Raw genomic sequence first — 23429 nt, 5'->3', positions numbered from 1 at the left:
GGCTGCAGCTTGGGCACGGTGGCAGCCGCCAGCAATGGCAATGGTGCCCCAGGTGCACAGGGCCTGCATCCACACGGCCCCTTGGAGCAGCCCTCCGCCTGTCCAGGGGTCATCGTTTCTCAGCAGGACCACACAGTGGCTTCCAGGGGTCCCCTGGGTGACCCCGTTCTCACTACTGTCCCCTTACCCTCTGGAGTGACCTTGCTAAGGCAGATGTGCCAGGTCACCTCTCTCTCCAGTGACCCTGTCGCTCAGGGTGGAAGCCTGGCTGTTCCCATCCGCTCACCACCCTCAGACCCCACTGGGAGCCCCACGTGCTGCTTCGGCGCCCCACCTCCTCCAGCACTCCCCCAGGATCCCTGGCGTCCTGGACCTGCCTGGCGTCCACCCCTCACCCGCCCTGCTCTGCTTCCTTCTCCATGCCTGTCCTGGCTGCCCGCTGCCCCATCAGCTACCCGGAGGTGCTGGCCGGCGCTGGGGCTCGGGGTGATGCTGCCCTGTTCCACAGGCCCAGAGCGAGCTGTACACGCCCATACACCGGCCCGGATACTGTGCCTTCTACGACGAGTGCGGGAAGAACCCGGAGCTGTCTGGAAGCCTGGCTTCACTGACCAACGTGTCCTGCCTGGACAACACGCCTGCTCGCCACGTCACGGGTGACCACCTGACCCTCCTGCAGAGCATCTGTCCCCGCCTCTACACCGGCCCCAACACCACCTACGCCTGCTGCTCCCCGAAACAGCTGGTGGCCCTGGACGTGAGCCTGAGGGTCACCAAGGCCCTCCTCACCCGCTGCCCTGCCTGCTCTGACAACTTCGTGAGCCTGCATTGTCACAACACCTGCAGCTCCAACCAGAGCCTCTTCATCAACGTGACCCGAGTGGCCGGGCAGGGGGGCAGCCAGCCCCGGGCGGTGGTGGCCTATGAGGCCTACTACCAGCGCAGCTTCGCCGAGCGGACCTACGACTCCTGCAGCCGGGTGCGCATCCCTGCAGCCGCCACGTTGGTGGTGGGCTCCATGTGCGGTGTCTACGGCTCTGCCCTCTGCAATGCCCAGCGCTGGCTCAATTTCCAGGGGGACACGGGGAACGGCCTGGCACCCCTGGACATCACCTTTCACCTGTGGGAGCCTAGCCAGGCCGAGGGCAGCGTGATGCAACCTCTGAATGGTGAGGTCGTGCCCTGCAACCGGTCCCTGGGCTATGGCGCGTCGGCCTGCTCCTGCCAGGACTGCACTGCTTCCTGCCCCGTCATCGCCCGGCCCCCAGCCCTGGACCCCACCTTCTACCTGGGCCGCATGGTAGGGAGCCTGGCCCTCATCCACATCCTCGGCTCTCTCTTCGTCTCGCTCACCGCCTTCCTCCTGTGGTCCCGCCTGGCCAAGCGGGGCCAACGCAAGACGCGCAGCCCCGAGGCGAGCATCGGCCTCGCCCACCGGCTCAGCCTCTCCACCCACACCGTCCTCAGCCAGTGCTTCCAGTGCTGGGGCACGTGGGTGGCCTCGTGGCCAGTGACCATCCTGGTGGTGTCCACTGTTGTGGTGGTGCCCATGGCAGGGGGCCTGGCTTTTCTAGAACTGACCACAGACCCCGTGGAGCTGTGGTCAGCCCCCAGCAGCCAAGCCCGAAGTGAGAAGGCATTCCACGACAAGCATTTTGGCCCCTTCTTCCGAACCAACCAGGTGATCTTGACGGCACCTGGCCGGCCCCGCTACAAGTATGACTCCCTGCTGCTGGGGCCCAAGAACTTCAGTGGGATCCTGTCCTCTGACCTGCTGCTGGAGGTGCTGGAGCTGCAGGAGAGGCTGCGGCGCCTGCAGGTGTGGTCGCCAGAGGAGCAGCGAAATGTCTCCCTGCAGGACACCTGCTACGCCCCCCTCAACCCGCACAACGCCAGTCTCTCCGACTGCAGCGTCAACAGCCTCCTGCAGTATTTCCAGAACAACCGCACGCGCTTGCTGCTCACGGCCAACCAGACGCTGTCGGGGCAGACCTCCCAGGTGGACTGGAAGGACCACTTTCTCTACTGCGCCAAGTGAGTGCTCGCGGGTGTGGCTGCCGGGGTCGGCGTGGGCCCCCTGGAGCCCAGGCCAGGTACACAGCCCAAACTGAGGGGCCCCGTGTGGCTCTGGGTCTCGGTCGCAGGGGCGGCGACGTGCCATTTCTCTCCGTGCTCCCTCTCGGATCCGCACGCCCTAAGCGGGGTGCGTGCTCACTGTAGCTGGTTTGCACCCGACCATCAGAGCCTCCACGCGGTCTTTCTGCAGCACTCCTGACCTAGGGCCCATCCTTGCATGTTCTTGGTCTAAGGGTCGTAGAGCAATCCGAGGGCCCTGCTCATGGGTGTGCTTCGTTATTTTCCTTTCTGCTTTTGTGCTGGGCCTGGATGCACGCCAGCAGGGCCATGGGTAGCCCGTGAGGTGCCCTGGGCCAGGGCAGGGGCCGGGGCTGGTTTTAGGTCCTGCTCGCCTGGGCCGGGTACCCTTGTGCAGGCTGCAGCTACACCCCTTCACGCTGTTTGGGGTTTTGTCCCCGGCTGTGTCCACTTTGCCGTGGTGCAAACAGGAGGCCAGTGAAAGCGCTGGGCCTTGGGACCAAGAGTGAAGGTCTGAGAGCTACCAAGCCTGGAGGGGAGCAGGTAGGTGGGCAGGCAGCCGCTGAGGCTCTCTGGGGTTGGAATGGGCAGAGGTCCTCAAAAGCCTGGTCTCAGGGTCCCTTCACGCTCTGACAAAAGACCGAGGACTCCAGAGAGCTTGGGTTTGGATAGAGGTTATATCTACTGACATTTACCACGTGAGAAAGTAGAACGGAGAAATGATGAAATATTTCTTAATTCTTTAAAAAATAATAATAGGCCCATTACATGCTGCCACAAATAACATATTTTTATGAAAAATAATGGTACTTTCTGTACCAAAAATATCTGGAGTGATAAGAGTAGCATTGTTCTGCATCTTTGCAAATCTCATTAGGGTCTTGCTTAGCAGAAGATGCTGGATGGATCCTGGCATCTGGTTCTGCGTTTGGCCTGTTGGTTGAAGCTCAGCGAGAATGCTTGCCCACACACTCGTGTAGCCAGAGGAGGGAGGAGTGTTGTAATAGCCTTTCCAGAGAATTGTGGATTTGCTCTGATACGTCACCAAAGCTCAGCAAGTGATCTTTGTTTTTCTTTTTTGCATTGGGTCTTAGTTGCAGCATGTGGGCTTCTCTCTAGTTGAGGCGCGTGGGCTTAGTTGTCCCTTGGCACGTGGGATCTTAGTTCTCTGACCAGGGATCAAGCCCGCATCCCCTGCATTGGTAGGAGGATTCTTAACCACTGGACCACCAGGGAAGTCCCCAAGTGATCTTTTCTTAAATGTTAGCGGCAATATGGAAACTAGAGCCATGTCCGTGAACTGTCTGTACTCCACAGACTCGAGATCGAAGAAGGGTAAAAATTGCAAACAGCATCTTAGTGTTATTATGGAAATAGTTTTGACCTTGCAGACCCCTGAAAGGGTCTCCAGGGCTCCCGAGGCCCCCATGCCACCCTGAGAACCTCTGGATTGGACAGGGGAGCCAGGGCTCCCACCCTTCAGGTGAGCCAAGTTTGGGCTGCTTCCCAGAGTCTGTGCTTCAGCCCCAGGGCTGGCCCTCAGAACAGGCAGGTCAGGGAGGACGCTCTGACCCCAGGTTTCCAGTCCTCGAGTTGGCTTTACTTTGGTTTTGGATGCTCACAACAATTCTTGGGTGGCCCGATTATCCCCATTTCAGAGACATGGAAACTGAGGCTCAGAGGGGTATGGTGAGCTGCTCAAGGTCACACAGCAACCAGCACTCCCAGCCAGCTGGTGACTGACGGACGCACTTGCTCACAATGAGCGCTTCGTCCACGCACGTGTGATGTGTTCGCAGAAAGGGCTCAGTGGAGGGCATGGAGACCTGCCCAAGGTTGCAGGGCTGGTACGCTGTCCAAGGAAGGAAGGAGTTCCCACCTCTGGGCCTGGAGGCTTCTGGGCTGGCGGGAGGAGGAGGCTAAGGGCAGCGTGAGGCCTGCGTGGCTCTGTTGGTGGTTAGGACCCGGGGGGCTTGTGTGCCAGACTCCGGCCCCCACCCCAGGGGAGCGTGTGTGACACTCACCCACCCGCCGCATCCGGGAGGACATGATGGCGGAGCCGGGAGGGTGAGGCTGGGATGAGAGGAGAGAGAGCTTGAGGCCCCGCTCAGGGAGCTCCAGTTCACTCTGGATTGGGCCCAGAAATGTTCTGACCACAGGGTCAGACAATGGCACTGCGGGTCCGGGGTGGGGCACCCGGGCCACGGAGATGGGAGTGGGATCAGGAAAGGTGCGTTCCTCTCCCTGCAGCGCCCCCCTCACCTACAAAGATGGCACGGCCCTGGCCCTGAGCTGCATGGCTGACTACGGGGCGCCCGTCTTCCCTTTCCTCGCCATGGGGGGCTACAAAGGTAAGCTGGGTGGCCCCCAGGAGGACAGTGAGGGGACATATGGGGCAGGAGTCAAGGGCAGAAGGATGGGAGTGGCAAAGGGCTTCCTGCTGCCTGGGGGCGGCTGCAGACCCGCCCATCCTCTGTGCTTCCTCTGCCACCCCGTTCATTTTCTCCCAGCCCTGCCCATGTTCTCTGGTTCTGTGCCTGGGCCCATAGACTTTGCCTTTGGCTGAGAGAGGGAAGTGGGGTGTAGTCATTCGACAATGACTTGGATGAGGAGGGGAGGGGGAGGGGAAACAGCGGTGCGGCTGGGGTCGGGGAGGAAAGCAGAGGTGCGCTTGGAGGGTAGCTGAGCATTTCTCCTTCCAGGGAAGGACTATTCTGAGGCGGAGGCCCTGATCATGACCTTCCCCCTCAACAATTACCCTCCTGGGGACCCCCGCCTGGCCCAGGCTAAGCTCTGGGAGGGGGCCTTCTTAGAGGAGATGCGAGCCTTCCAGCGTCGGACGGCTGGTGTGTTCCAGGTCACATTCATGGCGGAGGTAGGGTCCCCTGGCTTTGGGGAGGACAGTTCAAGTGGCTCTGGGTGGGGTCCTGTGTCCCCATCATGTCCTCGCCCCTCCTGAGTGACCTTTAGCTAGCGTCTACCTGCCCAGGAGGATGGGGTGATGCGACAGCTGTTTTCGCAGCCTTGCCGGGGCTCACGGTGGCTCACGCACACAGTGCCCGCTGGCCGAGCCCTTGGGTCAGTGGGGCTGGTCGGGTATGCGTCCACAGCGCTCCCTGGAGGATGAGATCAACAGCACAACAGCCGAGGACCTGCCCATCTTCGCTGTCAGCTACCTCGTCATCTTCTTGTACATCTCCCTGGCCCTGGGCAGCTACTCCAGCTGGCGCCGAGTACTGGTGAGAAGTGAGGGGAGCAGCGAGGGTGGGGATGGCCCATCGGGGTGCTTAGAACCTTTCCAACCTGCTTTCCAGAGCACTTCAAAACAGCAGAGTGGACACACCCAGAGTGGCTCTCCCAAAGGGTGGAGCTTCTTGAGGTGTTCTGTTTCAAAAGTTTTCATTCTGCTCCCTGACAATACCCCACCCCCAACTTGTGCAAATGCAAAGCTAATATTTCCATTGTCTTACAATGCATGCTTGAGGAAGAAGTGGCGGGCTCACAGGGCCTGCCTTTGGGAGGATGGCTCTGCGGAGCAGCCAAAACACAGAAGCATGGAGCAAGCCTGCCCTCTGCCCTCCTCTAACTCGGGTTGGGGGCACATCGGGCAGCCCCGCAGCCAGGAGGCTGAGCCTGATCCCATTGCAGGTGGACTCCAAGGCCACGCTGGGCCTGGGCGGGGTGGCTGTGGTGCTGGGAGCAGTCATGGCTTCCATGGGCTTCTTATCCTACCTGGGTGTCCCCTCCTCACTGGTGATCCTGCAAGTGGTACCATTCCTGGTGCTCGCCGTGGGGGCCGACAACATCTTCATCTTCGTTCTCGAGTACCAGGTAAGGGGGCAGGAGTTCTGCATACCCCCAGCTGCCCCTACATGCCCAGGTGCAGCCCTGCGTGGGTTTGCTGGGCTTCTTACGGCCTCTTCCTAAGCGCTGATGTCCACGTGTACAATTCCTGTAGAAAACAGTGCTTTGCGTTTATCTTTCACATAAATGTATTCATACCATTTGTGTCACCTGAACTTGCTCTCTGTCAGCCCCACATACTGTCTGGTAAGAGTGTCACACAGCACATATGTTATTGAGCCCAAGCTCATACTGCTCGCTGCATGACAAGCCAATAAATCGAGAGACGAGATGTTGAGGCAAGGAATAGTGACTTGATTCGGAAAGCCAGCAGACCGAGAAGGTGGTGGACTAGTGTCCCAAAGAACCATCTTACCCGAGTTAGAATTTAGGCTTCTTTTATACTAAAAGGGGAGGGGGTGTGGCTTGTTGTTACAAACTTCTTGGTGCCAGGAATCCTTTGTTCTTGCAGCTGTCCATGTAGGTCTGGTCACAGTGTTCCTATAAACCTCCAACAAGACACATGTTAGACTCTGCTCTGCAACTTTTTTTATCTCTGTGTGAATGGAAAAGTGTTCTACCTTGAAAGGTCAGAGCCTTGAGAATGGGCCATCATGTATATTTCAGGCCATAGGCAACATTCTTGAACGAAAGATTCAGAGCCAGCATGACTAAGCACAGGCAACAGAGCACAAAGGTTAGAGATCCAATATGGAGTCAGGTTTGTTCTTCTCTGTCCCACACACAGTCACCTCTGTCTTTGTGCTACTAGGTAGCATTCCATGGAAGGACAAGTCAGGGTCCATTTAGCCTCTCCTGTTAGTGAACATTCAGGGTTCCACGATGGGTCAGAGCAAGGATGATCCCTAGACGTGCCACGCATTTCTCTGGGCCAGACCCTGAGAAGTGGAAGATGTGGCCGAGCACAGTGTTGGCAGGGTCTGCTCGCACTGGGGAGGGTGGGGCCATTTCCTCAGGCCTGGCTGGGTCTCCAGGCGATGGCCGTGCCCGGGGGAGCGGGTGGCATGCGCCAGCTCCCTGCTGGCCTGCGAGGGACAGAGCCCTTGGCTGGATCTTGACTGTGTCCCTGCCATCCCCACACAGAGACTGCCACGGAGGCCTGGGGAGGGACGGGAGGCCCACATCGGCCGAGCCCTGGGCAGAGTGGCCCCCAGCATGCTGCTCTGCAGCCTCTCCGAGGCCATCTGCTTCTTCCTAGGTGAGCCGGGGCAGCCCCTCCCCACCAGGTACGGGGAGTTCTTGGAGGCTGGCAGCCTCCTTTCCCTTTGGACCGTCTGAGCGGGTGCCGGGCCCTGAGATTCAACCCTGGTCCCCTCCCCCACCAGGAGCTCTGACCCCCATGCCAGCAGTGCGGACCTTTGCCCTGACCTCCGGCTTTGCGTTGCTTCTCGACTTCCTGCTGCAGATGTCAGCCTTCGTGGCCCTGCTCTCCCTTGACAGCAGAAGGCAGGAGGTAGGGGAGGTGGAGAGAGCCAGGGACCCCCATCTTGGCTGGGGCTGGGGTGGCTTTACTGTGTAGAAGTAAAGCCTCAGAGTGTGGCGTTGAGCGCGGCAACAGAGCGCTGGACTGTTTGGGCCACATAGTCCCCAACGTCCCAAAGCAACCTCGTTTTGGTAATTTGGGGGAATATGATCAAACCTCCTAAAGTACACGAGGTCATGACATAAAATATAAATGAGAGACTGACAGGGAGGGAGTTCCTGTTTCCGTGATGGTGCAAAATTCAAAGGTGTTTTATCAAGGTAGAAAATAGAGATAAAGGCAACGCACAGTGGCATGTCCCCACTGGGTGGTGCTGGCACGGGCCACCTGTGGAAGGTGGCTCTCCCACCCCATGGAGGGAGGTGGTCCCTGGGGTCTGTTTTGGGGCCACCTTGAGCGCCTGCCTCCTTCCAGGCCTCCCGGCTGGACGTCTGCTGCTGCAAGAGCGCCCAGGAGCTGCCCCCGCCTAGCCAGGACGAGGGGCTACTGCTCCGATGCTTCCGCAAGTTCTACGTCCCGTTCCTGCTGCACCGGTTCACCCGTGTGGTCGTGGTGAGTGGGGACAGAGGGGAAGCTGGGGGGGCCTCGCACCACCCAGGGACAGGGGTCTGCTCAGCCTGGACCCTCGCCTCGCCCGTCATCTTTGGAGGGGTGTCGAGCTTGCCCAGGTCCAGGTGCTGAAGCAAGAGGGAGGCTGAGATTCAAGCCTGCCCAACTCCAGAATGTTCCCCACGAGACCCCACCCAGACCCAGCCTGGGGAGCTGCTGGGCAGGAGGCCTTCACACAGCGCTTCCCCCCGCAGCTGCTGCTCTTCCTGGCCATGTTTGGAGCAAGTCTCTATTTCATGTGCTACGTCAAAGTGGGGCTGGACCAGGAGCTGGCCCTGCCCAAGGTGAGCGGGCCCTGGGGCCACCCATGGGTGCCCTCCCTCCCCTGCCCTCGGCCCCCAGGGACGTGGGGAGGGTCAGCAGCACACAACTGGTGGGGCGGCATGGAGCAGGGGCGTGGTAGGAGTGTGGGACCGCTCGTCACGTGGAGCTGGGAAGAGAAGCCACGTCATGGATGGAAAACGCAGGAGCTCAGCGCCAGCCCCAGGCCCCGAGAGAGAGACGACCAGGCACCCGAGGGGCTGGCCATGGGAGCCGCTCGAGATGATTGTCAGGGCAGGCTCGCTGAGCACCTGCCTTCTGCTGGGCACGCCACATCCTCAGACCTGGGCTCCGCAGCAGCCCATGTCACTGTACCGTCCTCTGAAAGACAGTGAGGGTCGGGGGCTTCTTCCTAGGTGAGCCGGGGCAGCCCCTCCCCACCAGGTACTAGGAGTTCTTGGAGGCTGGCAGCAGAGTGGAAGGAAAGACCTCTGTGGCTTGAGGGTCCTGGGCAGAGGAGAGATCAAGGGGCATCTGAGCATGAGTGGGATTTGCAGAGGAAGGCAGCAAGGGTGACGGCACGGACCCGTGGGAGGCTGGGGCTCACCCAGGTGCATTTCCTGGGTGTGGGAGTGACTGGGTGTGGGGAGGAGTGGCGGTAGAGCCCGAGAGCGGGAGGCCGGGGCTCGGGGGTGGGGAAGGGTGCTGACTGCCAGGCTGGGGCCAGCAAGCACACATCGGAGAGGCTCGTCTGGACGTGCAACCAGAGGTGGTGTGGGCTGGTGGCTGGGGGAGAGCAAGTCTGCGTGCCTGCGCTCCAGGGGAGGCAGAGCGTCATGAGGGCTCGGACACCCAGGGCCACCCTGGGCAGGGTGATGGGAGTCCAGTTGCTGGCAGGAGCCCTGGGATGAGTAGTCTGGGTAGCCATCTGCAGGTGGTGCTGGCCTTGGAAGCAAGATGAGGTGGGAGGAGAGCTGACAGCCAGGACGGCACCTTCGAGCCACCATAGGGAGGAAGAGGAGGCAGCAAAGCCAGCAAGGGTGCAGAATGACCCTGCCACCCATGGTGGCCCTGGGGGCTGCTCACAGGGCCGAAGAGAAGAGGGTCCCCAGTGCCCCCAGGACGGGCATCAGGGACCTGGTGGGCAGAGCCGATGAGCGAGAAGGAAGGTGGTGATGGGCTGCCAGACCCAGCTGAGGTTTTGTTTATGCCCTTTGTTTATTTTTCTTTGGGGGAGATTTGTTTGTTTTTTATGAGGTTATAAAACTTATTTCTCTCCGTTTTTTTCTTCTGGTAAAATATACGTAACATGAAATTTGCCATTTTAACCATTTTAAAGTGGCGTTAAGTACGTTCACATTGTTATGCAACACTCACCACCATCCATCTCCACGGCCCTTTCAGCCTGCAAAACTGAACCTCTGTCCCTATTAAACACTGACTCCCCATCCCCTCCCCCCAGCCGCTGGCACCCACCATCCTACCCTCTGTCTCTGAAGTTGACTAATCTAGGCACCTCATGTAAGTGGAATCATAAGCTATTTGTCCTTTTGTGAGGGCTTCGTTCACTTAGCATAATGTCCTCAAGGTTCAGCTATGTTGTAACACGTGTTAGAATTTCCTTCCTTTTTAAGGCTGGAGAATATTCATATGTATACGAATGCATATACCTCACAGTTTCCTTAAGCATTTTTCTGTTGATGGATATGGGTTGCTTCCACGTTTTAGCTATTGTGAAATAATGCTGCTATGAACACGGGTTTACAAGTATCCCTTTGAGACCCTGCTGTCAATTATTTTGGGTGTATACCCAGAAATGGAATTGCTAAATCGTATGGCAATTCTAGTTTTTAATTTTCTGAGGAAGCTCCATACTGTTTGCCATAGCAGCAGCTGTACCATTTTACATTCCTACCAACAACGCACAGGGTTCCAATTTCTCCACATCCTCACCGACACTTGTTTTCTGGGTTTTTTTGGTTGGTTTGTTTGTTTCTTTTTTGATAATAGCCATCCTAATGGGTGTGAGGTGGTATCTCATTGTGGCTTTGATTCGCATTTCCCTAACAATTAGTGATGTTAAGCATGTACTTACTGTCCATTTGTATAGCTCCTTTGGAGAAATGTCTAGTTTTGAATTGGATTGGATTTTGTTGTTGAGTTCTAAGAGTTCTCTAGGTATCCTGGATAATCAATCCCTTATCAGATATGTGATTTGTGAATATTTCCTTCATTTCTGTTGGTTGCTTTTTTACTCTATTGGTAGTATACTTTGAGGCACCAAAGGTTTTAATTTTCATAAAGTCTAATTTGTCTATTTTTCTGTCCGTTAACTGTGCCTTTAGTGTCATATTCAAGAATAAATCTTTGCCAGGAGTTCCCTAATGGTCTAGTGGTTAGGACTCTGGGCTTTTGCTGCCAGGGCCCGGGTTCAGTCCCTGGCTGGGGAACTGAGATCCCGCAAGCCTTGTGGCATGGCCAAAAACAACAACAACAACAACAACAAACCAATAAATCATTGCCAAATCCAATGTACTGAAGTTTTCCCCCTGTTTTATTCCGAGTTTTGTAGTTTTACCTCGTAAATTTAGATCCATTTTGGGTTGATTTATATATATATTTATGTATATTTTTGAAGGTCCAACTTCATTCTTTTGCATGTAGATATCCAGTTTCCCCAGCACCATTTGTTGGTGGGAATGGTCTTGGCTCCCTTGTCAAAAATCATTTGACCATATATGTGAGGGTTTAATTCTAGGCTTTCTGTTCTATTCCATTGGTCTATGTGTCTGTCTTTGTGCCAGTACCACACTGTTTTTTTTGTTTTTTTGCGGTACACGGGCCTCTCACTGTTGTGGCCTCTCCCGTTGTGGAGCACAGACTCTGGACGTGCAGGCTCAGCGGCCATGGCTCACGGGCCTAGCTGCTCCGCGGCATGTGGGATCTTCCCGGACCGGGGCACGAACCCGTGTCTGCTGCATCGGCAGGCAGACTCTCAACCACTGTGCCACCAGGGAAGCCCCAAAATTTCACTTTTTTTTTTTTTTTTTTTTTGCAGTCACACCGTTTTGATTATTGTATCTTTGTGGTAAATTTTGAAATCAGGAAATATGAGTCATTCAACTTTGTTCTTCTTTGCCAAGATTATTTAATATTTGGGGTCCCTTGAGATTCCAGTATGAATTTTAAGATGGAGTTTTGTATTTATGCCAAAAAATCATTGGGATTTTGAGAGGGATTTCATTGAATCTATAGGTTGCTTTGGGTACTATTGACATCTTAACAATATTAAATATTCCAGCTCATGAATATTGGATGTCTTTCAATTTCTGTCTTCTTTAATTTCTTTCAGCAATGTTTTTTAGTTTTCAGTGTATAAGTCTTTCACCTCCTCGGTGAAGTTAATTCCTAAGTATTTTATGGTGCTATAGTAAATGGAATTGTTTTCTTAATTTCCTTTTTGGATTACTCATTGCTCACGTATAGAAATACAACTGATTTTTGTGTGTTAATTTTGTAACCTACAATTCTGCTGAATTTATTAGTTCTAACGGGTTTTATCTGGTGGATCTTTAAAGTTTTATATATGTATATAAGATCATGTATTTTATGAACAGAGATAATTTTACTTGCTTTCCAGTTTAGATGCCTTTAATTTCTTTTCCTTGCCTAACTGCTCTGACTACGACTTCCAGTATTATGTTGAATAGAAGTGGTGAAAGCAGGCATCCTTATCTTGTTCTCAATCTTAGAGGAAATTCTTTCAGTTTTTCACCACTGAGTATGATATTAGCTGTGGGATTTTCATATCTGTGGCTTTTATCATGTTGAGGAACTCTGCTGTACTCCTGCTTTTCTGAGTTTTTTTTTTCATAAAAGGATGTGGAATTCTTTTTTTTTTGTCCACGCTGCACGGCTTGCAGGATATTAGTTCCTCAACCAGGGGTCGAACCCAGGCCACAGCAGTGAAAGGGCTGAGTCCTAACCACTGGACTGCCAGGGAATTCCTAGGGTGTGGGATTTTGTCAAAAGTTTTTCTGCATCAGTTGAGATGATCATGTGATTTTCTCTTCATTCTATTAATGTGGTGTATTACATTGACTGATTTTCATGTGTTGAACCACTCTTGAATTCTGAGATAAATCCCATTTGGTCACAGTGTATAACCCTTTTAAAATATTGTTGAACTCAATTTGCTAGTATTTTGTTGAGGATTTTTTTTCATCAATATTCATAAGGGATATTTGTCTGTAGTCTTTCTTTTCATGTAGTGTCTTTGTCTGGCTTTGGTATTAGGGCAATGCTGGCCTTATAGAATGAGCTAAAGGTGTTTCCTCCTCTTCAATTATTTGGAAGAGTTTGAGGAGTATTGGTGTTAATTCTTCTTAAAATGTTTGGTAGAATTCACCAGTGAAGTCATCAGGTACAGGGCTTTTCTATGTTGAGTTGATTTTTGAAAATGGATTCAAACTCCTTACTAGTTATGGGTCTATTCAGATTTTCTATTTCTTCTTTTCACAGTGATGGTAGGCTCTGTGTTTCTCGGAATTTGTGCATTTCATCTAGGTTATCCAATTTGTTCGCATACAATTGGTCATAGTACTTAATTACAATTCCTTTTATTTCTGTAGAATCAGTAGTTGTGTCCCCACTTTCAATTCAGATTTAGTAATTTGAGTCTTTTCTTTTTTTCTTAGTCGACGTAAGTAAATCTTTGTTGCTTTCGTTAAACTTTTTGAAGAACCAATTCTTGGTTTCATTGATTGTCTATATTGTTTTCCTGTTCTCTATTTTATTTATCTCTGCTCCAATCTTTATTATTTCTTTTGTCTTGGCAGCTTTGTGTTTAGTCAATTTTTTTTTCTGTTTCTATAAGTTGTATAGTTAGGATGATGACTTGAGATCTTTCTTCTTTTTTACTGTGAACATTTATAGCTATAAATTTCCTCCTTAGCACTACTTTCACTGCATCCCATAAGTGTTGGCATGTTATGTTTTCATTTTCATTTGTCTGTAAATTTCTAATTTCCTTTCTGATTTGTTCTTTGACCCACTGGTTGTTTAAGAGTGTGATGTATAATTTCTACAAGTTTGTGAATTTTTCAGTTTTCCTTCTGTTATTGATTTCTAACTTCATGTAGTCGTGGTCTGAGAATATACATAATATGATAACTATCTTTTTAAATGTTGAGATCTAATATGTGGCCAAACACATGGTTTATCCTGGAGAATGTTCCATGTGTATTTGAGAGGAATATGTATTTTGTTGTTGTTGGGGAGAGTTTCTGCATATGTCTGTTAGATTTAGTTGGTTTATTGTGTTGTTCGAGCCCTCTATTTCCTTAATTGTCTTCTGTCTGTGTGTCCTACCATTATTGACACTGGAGTATTGAACTCTCCTACTATTATTGTAGAACTTTCTATTTCTCCCTTCATTTCTATCAAGTTTTGCTTCATAGATTTTGATGGTCATTCATTAGGTGTATAACTGTTTATACACACTTACTCTTGCTTTGTTGAATCTTTTATTAATATATAATGTTCTTCTTTGTCTTTCGTAACCTTTTTATTTAAAGTCTATTTTACCTGGTAGTAGGATAGCCACCTCTCCTTTGGCTACTATTTGCATGGAATATCTTTTTTCTATACTTTCACTTTCAACCTGTGGGCAACTTTGGATATCAAGTGAGTCTCTTATAGACATCATGTAGTCGGATCATGTTTTCCTTATCCATTCTGTTAACCTCTGACTTCTTTCTGGAGAGAGTCGTCTATTTACATGTAAAGTAAGTACTGATAAGGAAAGACTTACTTATGTCATTGAGCTATTTGTTTTCTATATACCTTATAGCTTTTTTGTCTCTCATTTCCTGCATTACTATCTTCTTTTTGTTTAGTTGATAGTGAAATGCTTAAATTCCTTTCCCATTTCCTTTTGTGTATATTCCATGGCTATTTTCTTTGTGGTTACCAGGGAGATTACATTAAATATCCTAAAATTTGTTGAATGTATCCTAGTTTAACATGAATTACATAGAAAAAATCTGTTCCTATACAGTTCCTTTCCATTTCTTTTTAGTCATTGCTATCACAAAATTACATCTTTATGTACTGTGTATCCAAAAATGCAGACTAATCATTTTTTATATATTAGTCTCTTAAGTTATGTAGAAATAAAAAAATGGAGTTACACACCAAAGTTACAATAAAACTAGCTTTTAAATTTTCGATGTATTTACCTTTACCAGTGATCTTCATTTCTTTATATGGCTTTGAGTTATACCCTAGCATCCTTTCATTTCAACTTGAAAGACTCCTTTTAGTGCTTCTTGCAGGACAGGTCTTGTGGCAACAAACTCCTTCTGCACTTGTTTATCTGGTAATGTCTTAATCTTCCCCTCATTTCTGAAGTACGGTTTTGCCAGAAGTAGGATTCTTGGTTGACAGTTTTTTCCCCTTAAGTACTTTGAGTATACAAACCCACCACCTTCTGGCCTTCAAGTTTTCTAATAAGAACTGTGCTTATAATCTTATTTGGGATCCTTTGTATATGATAAGCTTCTTCTCTTTTGTTGCTTTCAAAATTCACTTTTTGTCTTTATCTTTCAACAGCTGAATTGTAATGTGCCTTGGTGTGGGTCTCTTTGAGTTTATCCTACTTGGAGTTTGTTAAGCTTCTTGGATGTTTATATTCATATCTTTCATCAGATTTATGAAATTTTGGCTGTTATTTCTTCAAATAATCTTTCTTCCTCTTTCTTTCTCTCTCTTCTCTTTCTGGGATTCCCATGATGCGTATGTTGGTCTGCTTGATGATGTCCCACAGGTTCATTTTTCTTTATTCTTTTTTCTTTCTCTTCTTCACTTGGTAATTTCAATTGTCCTATCTTCATGTTTGGTAATTCTTCTTCTGACTGCTCAAATATGCTTTTGAATCCCTATAGTGAATTGTTTATTTAATTATTGTACTTTTCAGCCCCAGAATTTCTTTTTGGTTCTCTTTTATGTTTTCTCTTTATTGATCATTCCATTTTGTTCATACATCGTTTTCTTGACTTTGTCCATATGTTATTTTAGCTCTTTGAGCATCTCTAAGATCATTGTTTTAAAGTCTCTGTCTAATAAATCCATTGTCTGGTCTTTCTTAGGGATGGTGTCTGTTGATTAATTTTTGTTCCTAGGTATGGGCCATATCTTTCTGAGTCTTTGTATGTTTTATGATTTTCGTTGTTATTGTTGTTGAAAAATGGACATTTGAGAGTCCACAGTAACTCTAGAGATCAGATTCTCTTCCTTCCCCAGGGTTTGCTTATTTATTTATTTATTTTTATAAATTTATTTATTTCTTTTTATTTTTGGCTGTGTTGGGTCTTTGTTGCTGTGCGTGGCCTTTCTCTAGTTGCAGTGAGCGGGGGCTACTCTTCATTGCGGTGCGCGGGCTTCTTATTGTCATGGCTTCTCTTGTTGCAGAACACGGGCTCTAGGTGCATGGGCTTCAGTAGTTGTGGCACGCGGGCTCTAGAGTGCAGGCTCAGTAGTTGTGGCACATGGGCTTAGTTGCTCTGTGGCATGTGGGATCCTCCTGGGCCAGGGTCAAACCCATATCCCCCGCATTGGCAGGCGGATTCTCCACCACTGCACCATCAGGGAAGCCCTATTTATTTATTTTTAAAAACTTAATTGTTACTGATGTCTCTGTCATGGAGATCAGCCTGAGATGTAAAGTTAAAGTCTTTCCAGATCTTTTCTGAGCCTTCACCTTTCCCTGGGCATGAGCAGTGACTGTTTAAATTCCCCTGTATTTGTGGTTGATTTTGAGTGTCATGTTTCTTAAAGGTCCGGCTCTCAAAAGGAGAAAAAGGGAGATATGAAGGGGAAAAACAGTAAATCAAGCACTTGCTCTCTAAATATCTTGGAAGTAACTTCAGCTTGAGGTGAAGGTTTTAATGGTGCCTGACTCTGTGTCTGCTCTACGGATATCAGAAGCAGCAATGAGTGATCAGAACACATATCCTTGATATTTAAGAGATGGGCCTTATAGCCTACCCTGGATCCTGCAAGCTGTGTGCAAACTGTTCCTGGAATGTGTGCCTGGCTGCCTGCTTCAGGCTGGGAGGATAAAGGATGAGTAGCCAGTACCATGCTAAGAACCATCCAAGCTTTTCTCTGGAAGCTTCAAGCCCTCAATCGACCCCAGAATTCCAGAATAGTTACATCAGACAGATCCTGCCAGTGCAGTTGGAGTCTAGGTGGAGAGGTGGAATCCTGGTTCTTCCTATTCCAACATCATCCCTGATGTCACTTTGAGGTTTTACGTTATAGGAGAAGGGAACAGGCCATGCAGATGCCTGGCACATGGCCTTGAGGGTGTGCACATGGGTGTTTACATGTGCGTGTCTGTGCAGTCTGTGGTCACTTGTTAGACTGTGGCTGTACCAAACTGGGGATGATAAGAAGGGGTAAAATTATGTGTATATGTTTGTGTGTGTGTCAGAGTGTGTTCATGCAGGCTGGCATGTGATGCTCTGTGCATGTACCTCCATGAGTGTGTTCTGTGATTATACCTGGATGTGTAATTATACCTGTAATTATACCTGGATGTGTGTGCCTTGGAGTGTGTACCTCCATGGGCACACCTCTGACCATGTACATCTGTAATGGAACCGTACGTGTGACTCTGTGAGCACGTATCTCTGTACCCCTGTGAGCATGCACCTCTGTGTGTGTACCTCTTGAGCATTTGCTGGAGTGAGGCTCTTGGGGTGTGTCTGGCCCTGGCCTCACTGACTGTCCTCTGTTCCAGGACTCGTACCTGCTTGACTATTTCCTCTTTCTGAACCGCTACTTTGAGGTGGGGGTCCCAGTCTACTTTGTAACCACTGGGGGCTACAACTTCTCCAGTGAGGCAGGTTTGAACGCCATCTGCTCCAGCGCAGGCTGCAACAACTTCTCCTTAACCCAGAAGATCCAGTACGCCGCCGAGTTCCCTGATGAGTGAGTGCCCCAGCCCACCCCTGTCTGTCCCCCTACCCTGCTCTGCTGCCCACCTGCTGCCATGTGCCTGGGGAGGCCCAGAGTGAAGGTTGGACTGTAGGAAGGACCCGCCGCAGCCTGCCTGTGTGGTCCTGTCCCTTGAGCTCCTCTCCCCGACCCTCAGGTCTTACCTGGCCATCCCTGCCTCCTCCTGGGTGGACGACTTCATTGACTGGCTGTCCTCACCTTCCTGCTGCCGCCTTTATGTCTTTGGCCCCAATAAAGATGAGTTCTGCCCCTCGACTGTCAGTGAGTATGGGGCCTCTGGGGGCTCAGGGCCCACTACATCTTGGGGAAACTGGGGCTAGAAAAAGGAGAGGACTGGTGGAGGATCTCTTAGCCCCTCCCGCTCTTCGGCAGGGTCAGTCGGGGCGGGGGGGTCCCGTCTTGGTGCACAGGTGTGGGGGACTGCACCCGTATGTGTGGACGCCCAGCTGGCCCACCAGGCAATCACCCCCTCATGCCCCTGCTGAGTTGTGCCCACACCCGCTGGGCAGGCTGCTGCTCACATGCCGAGGGAGTCGAGTGAGAGCTGGGGTCGGCACGTGGCCCTACCCCGGAGCAGCTGCGCTTGTAGGCGGGGCGGGGAGGCCCCATGGTGGCTGCTTCTCTGTCCCAAACTTCTCTTCCTCACTTGCTCATAGGTACCAGCTGTTTCCATAACTGAGAGGGGAACTCCTCCCATAGTTAGAGACAAACGCAAATCTCTCCAGAAGTACCCATGCCTGTTGTGGCAGTGGCAGTGCGTGGGGATCATGATGGGAAAGGACCACAAGGTGGGCAGTGGGGGCGCTGACTGGCCTTGTGGGTGCCGCCACCTGGAGCCTCTGCTCTCTCTGCAGACTCCCTGGCCTGCTTGAAGAACTGCATGAGACACACAGCAGGGTCTGTCCGGCCATCAGTGGAGCAGTTCCACAAGTATCTTCCCTGGTTCCTGAAAGATGAGCCCAACATCAAATGTCCCAAAGGGTAGGCTGGGGTGGCGGGTCCACCAGGGAGGACAGCTGTGTGGGCGCCCAAGGCAGGGGCACAGAGGGGCAGGAGGCAGTGTGGGTTCTCTGGGAGTGGCCATAGGCCAGGCACACGGAGGGGGCCCGATCCTTGGCTAACCTGCTCTGGTCTTCTCCCTGCAGCGGCCTGGCAGCGTACAGCACCTCCGTGAATTTGGGCCCAGATGGGCAGGTCTTAGGTAAGCACGGCCTCGACTGGAGGGGAAGACCAGAGTCAGCTGCTCCAGGGGCCCCACGAGTCCCAGGGAACAGCTCCATCTCGAACCTTCTCTCCTTCCTCCTTTATGGGGGACTTCTAACTGCCCTGGCCCTATCTTCAGAGGTCACGTTGCCCAGCTCCACATCCTCAGACTTTACCCCATTTCTGCCCTGCTTCCTTCTCCCCACCCCCAAATCCAAGGTCAGTGTGACGTTCATGGACTTTTCAGTGGCTGATGCCACACCCGGGAGCCACCCACATCCTCTTCTCTCAGGCACAAGTCACACCCAGATGTGGGCAGTGGGTAGCTGGTTAAATGAATGACTATTGACTTACCCAGTGGGTGCCCTGATGCACAGCTCTGTTAAGTCAGCTGTTTCCATTTTTCTGACTCCCTTTCTGGTCCTTTCCTATAGGAATATGTACATTGGAAAAGTAATTAAATGAATTTTAAAAATCCAATGTATGTTTTGAAACCATACAGAGCAGCGTTTGGGTTCATCTGGGAGATCCCTTCTTTTTTTTTTCTTTTCTTAATTTAATTTTATTTTTGGCTGCGTTGGGTCTTCGTTGCTGCGCACGGGCTTTCTCTAGTTGTGGTGAGAGGGGGGTACTCTTCCTTGCGGTGCTTGGGCTTCTCGTTGCAGTGGCTTCTTTTGTTGTGGAGCACAGGCTCTAGGCACGTGGGCTTCAGTAGCTGTGGTGCATGGACTCAGTAGTTGTGGCTCATAGGCTCTAGAGTGCAGGCTCAGTAGTTGTGGCACACAGGCTTAGCTGCTCTGCGGCATGTGGAATCTTCCTGGACCAGGGCTGTAACCCGTGTCCTCTGCATTGGCAGACGGATTCTTAACCACTGCGCCACCAGGAAGTCCTGGGAGATCTCTGCAAGCTCTGTCCTTCAGAGGCAGGGCTGGGACTTGAGTCTTGCACGGCAGTAGGACCAGCTGCAGAGTTTGCAGGACTGGGGCCAAACCAACATGCTGGGCCCTTTGCTCAAAATGTATTAAGAATTCCCAAATGGTGGCGGCAGAGCCCTGAACCCAGCCGGGCGCTATCCCTTGGGGGTTCTGAGGGCACCTGGCACAGGCTCTGACCTTTGCAGCCTCGCGGTTCATGGCCTACCACAAGCCGCTGAAGAACTCTCAGGATTACACGGAGGCTCTGCGGGCAGCTCGGGCGCTGGCAGCCAACATCACCGCCGACCTGCGGAAGGTGCCGGGCACCGACCCAGACTTCGAGGTCTTCCCTTACACGTGAGTCCCTGGGCACTGGGATGCAGGGAGGTGGGCCCGGGTGAGGGTGCTGGGCTGGTGAGGGCGGCTGCTGGGTGGGGATGGGCTGTAGCAGGGAGGCTCGGGCTGCACCTGGGCCCGGGCCCCCCGACACCCTCCCCTAGCTGCATGCTCATCCTGAAGTGGGCGTGGGAAGCCATGGAGAGGTGACTGTGCCCTGCGACCCGCAGGATCACCAACGTGTTCTATGAGCAGTACCTGACCGTGGTCCCTGAGGGGCTCTTCATGCTCACCGTCTGCCTGCTGCCCACCTTCGCTGTCTGCTGCTTCCTGCTGGGCATGGACATCTGCTCCGGCCTCCTCAACCTGTTCTCCATCATCATGATCCTGGTGGACACTGTGGGCTTCATGACCCTGTGGGATATCAGCTACAATGCTGTGTCCCTCATCAACCTGGTCACGGTAACCTGCTGGCCGAAGGGGCGGGGCTCCAGGGCAGGAGGGGTGCTGGCCTCATAGGACGACCCCAGCTCTTTCTAGAGTCTAGGTGCTGCCCGCTGGTCTGGGTGGAGACCCCTGCCCCCGCCCTTTTGTGGCTGAAGCCCCCTCTCTCCCCACAGGCGGTGGGCATCTCTGTGGAGTTCGTGTCCCATATCACCCGCTCCTTTGCCATCAGCACCAAGCCCACGCGGCTTGAGAGGGCCAAGGAGGCCACCATTTCCATGGGCAGTGCGGTGAGTGGATGGGCTGCCTCACCTAGCCCTCGGCCGGCTGCCCCGTGCCCAGCCTGACGCCCACCTGTGACCCCCAGGTGTTCGCAGGAGTGGCCATGACCAACCTGCCCGGCATCCTCGTCCTGGGCCTGGCCAAGGCGCAGCTCATCCAGATCTTCTTCTTCCGCCTCAACCTCCTCATCACTGTGCTGGGCCTGCTGCATGGCCTGGTCTTCCTGCCGGTCGTCCTCAGCTACCTGGGTGAGCGCCTGGGCTCCTCTGACACTGCCAGGCCCCTCCCTCATGACTCCAGGCCACAGGCAAAATGCCACGAACACACACAGCCCTGCTTACTCGGGACAGTCACTGCCCAGATTGTGAGCACACAGTTCCTCCTGGCTTGGAAAAACTGGGGTCTTTCACTTAACATGTGAAAACATCTTTTTTTTTTTTTTGTCAGATGTGTGTTTCAAACACTTTCAGTGGCCGTATGGTCTGTGCTGTGTGCTGTTGAACTTTTGATCGTGACTTTCAGCAGGAAATATATTTTCACACTGAGAGGTGATGTGTACAGGCACGGACACGGACAGGCAGAGTAGAACAAGCATTTCACAAAATGACACTGCCGGAGAAGCCTTGGATATTTTCTGTTCTAGTCTATCATTGATTTTTAAAAAAATGCTGGCGTTATCTGCGAAATTGATTTCATGACTCATTCATGGGTGACTCCTTGCAGTCGAAAAACATATCCTCTACTATGGATCAGCCACAAACCATTTAACCAGCTCCCAGCTGCTGGACATTAGACTATTTCTGACTGTCCATGTTATTGCCAGTGCCGCGATGACCATCCTTGTGGCTGAATCTTTGACCTCATCCTCCAATATTTCCTGGAGAAAGTCCAGTCTGTGAATGTTGATTATTCATGCCAATGGTTAACGCCCTCCAGCAAGTTTTATCTAAACTCCTATCAGCAACACGTGCATTTCTGTTTCCTCATTGTTGAGCACAGTCATTTACACACCCCGTCCCCCAAAAGAGATTTTTTTTTTTGGTCGCGCTGGGCGGCTTGCGGGACCTTCGTTCCCGAACAGGGATTGCACCCGTGCTCTCGGCAGTGAAAGCACGGAGTCCTGACCGCTGGACCACCAGGGAATTCCACCACCCCACCCCCACAGAGATTTAAACTGGGCCCGCAGGACGAAGCGTCCCCCCTGTTACGGTGGGCAAGCTGAGAGCAGTTCAATGCTGCACCATTCCCTGACACCCGGAATAATAACAATGGTAATTTTAGAGAAAACATTTACAGAAGGGTGTGTTTGTGCTCTAATATATGTGCACTAATCGTCTTATCACCTCTGGAGGTAGGTGATGTTTTCATCCCCATTTCACCGATGAGGAAACTGAGACTCCCACCCCAGTCACAGAGCTGGTCACACGCAGTGTATCTGGAGGCCACACAGCTCCAGCACCCCTACCCAAGGCACCAGCATCTTGTAGAAACTTCCTGACCCCCTTTGGAAGAGGAGAGTGTATTGGGGATGGTGGGTGGCGAGGAGGACAGCCCCAGGGGTCACCCAGTTGGGGAGCTACAGGTCCCACAGGTCGTGGCCACCCCTTGGAGATTACGAGTGGCCGGGAGTGAGGAAGGAGCTCGCAGGTCCTGCCCCCTCAGAGTGGCCTGGGATCTTGACAGAGAGGTGAGTGGCAGGCGCAGAGACCCCCGGGCCCCTCCCTGACCTGAGTCTGACAACAGAGTGAGGAACGGCTTCTCTCGGCAAGGAGCGCTTGCATAGGGTGTCCATGAAGAGAGGAGGGGGTGGCAGTCACAGGCCATGGGCGTCTGGGGGCTTCCCCTGCAAGATCCCCGGATGGCAGGGGTCTGCACTGGAAGGCAGGTGGGCCAGGGGCTGGGCGCAGATGGCGGCTGAAACGGCTACTGGCATTTAGGTGTAGGGTGGAGCGAGGGCTGGGGCGAGGGGCAGTGGTGGAGGTGGAGGGCTTCGGGCTTAGCTCTCGTTCTCGGGAACTTCCTTTTTAGGGCACAGCAAACGCCTGCGCCCCGCATCCAGCACACGCTTCCCTGACCATGGTCCTCTGTACCTATCCCTCTGCAGGGCCTGATGTCAACCCAGCTCTGGTGCAGCTGCAGAAGCAGGAGGAGGAGGTGACTGCAGCCAAGGCGGCCTCCTGGTCAAAGCGCCCTGCCCCGACGAGCACGGCCAACAGTGTCCATGTCAACTACGGCTTTGAATGTCCTGACAAGAGCGAGGGTGGCCTGGGTAGCTCTCAGCCTCACAATAGGCAGAAGCTCTGATGGAGCCGGAGCCCCTGTGCAAGCTCACCGGCCCTGACCTGAGGGGCCATGAGGGCTCCTCTGTGGGGGTCCCTTGACCCATCCCCGCCCTCAGGGCCTGGGAGAGGCTGTCCCCACAGGAGTGCCCGCGACAGGTCACCCTCTGGCCATGAGGTCTCACCCACAGGGACACACGATTGTGATGGAGGTGGCGCGCGATGGCGTGGGTGTGATCTGGTCCTGACCCACCTCTTGAATTTGACGTGTGTCCTCCTCATGCAAGTTTTAAAACTTTAGTTCTGTGTATGTAAACATAGAATATTATTGCACATTTAAAAGTTTTCCTTAATCGATATTATACTTGACCTATCCTTTTGCAATGAGGTTGTTTTTTTTTGCATGCAACATACATGTTTTTGATTTATTCATGTTGATACGTGGAGATCTAGTCCAATCATTTGAACTGCGACACAGCATTCCATTGTGTGAACGAACACGGTGTTTTTATCCATTGCCCAGCTAGTGGGCAATCACATTGTCCCCAATTATTTTTCTGCTATAAGTCCACAGTCACTTCTGTGGAATTCAGAGCTCCCAAAGCTCTGAAAACCTACTGTGTGTGTCTCTTTTTCTCC

The 23429-nt window shown here is 52.0% G+C and overlaps 1 protein-coding gene across 1 annotated transcript in view; it reads left to right on the top strand.

Annotated features, from left to right (window-relative positions):
• Nucleotides 1-23159, top strand: part of NPC1L1 (NPC1 like intracellular cholesterol transporter 1) — a 29989-nt gene extending 6830 nt beyond the window's left edge. The window contains exons 3-20 of the mRNA XM_027124025.1: nt 509-2034; nt 4345-4445; nt 4797-4969; nt 5205-5333; nt 5743-5925; nt 7042-7156; nt 7284-7411; nt 7856-7993; nt 8245-8334; nt 17115-17305; nt 17469-17593; nt 18187-18313; nt 18478-18533; nt 19656-19806; nt 20016-20247; nt 20406-20519; nt 20597-20759; nt 22616-23159. Of these exons, the coding sequence (XP_026979826.1) occupies nt 509-2034; nt 4345-4445; nt 4797-4969; nt 5205-5333; nt 5743-5925; nt 7042-7156; nt 7284-7411; nt 7856-7993; nt 8245-8334; nt 17115-17305; nt 17469-17593; nt 18187-18313; nt 18478-18533; nt 19656-19806; nt 20016-20247; nt 20406-20519; nt 20597-20759; nt 22616-22815 (3942 nt within the window). The 3' untranslated portion in view covers nt 22816-23159. The remainder of the gene's footprint in view (nt 1-508; nt 2035-4344; nt 4446-4796; nt 4970-5204; nt 5334-5742; nt 5926-7041; nt 7157-7283; nt 7412-7855; nt 7994-8244; nt 8335-17114; nt 17306-17468; nt 17594-18186; nt 18314-18477; nt 18534-19655; nt 19807-20015; nt 20248-20405; nt 20520-20596; nt 20760-22615) is intronic.
• The last annotated feature ends 270 nt before the right edge of the window (nt 23160-23429 follow it).

The sequence above is a fragment of the Aethalodelphis obliquidens genome, unplaced genomic scaffold (genome assembly GCF_003676395.1).
Source record: "Aethalodelphis obliquidens isolate GAN/ISIS:26980383/991018 unplaced genomic scaffold, ASM367639v1 scaffold27, whole genome shotgun sequence".
Taxonomy (NCBI): Eukaryota; Metazoa; Chordata; class Mammalia; order Artiodactyla; family Delphinidae; genus Aethalodelphis; species Aethalodelphis obliquidens.
The sequence above is the reverse complement of the archived record's forward strand: the minus strand, read 5'-3'. Positions and strand labels throughout refer to the sequence as shown.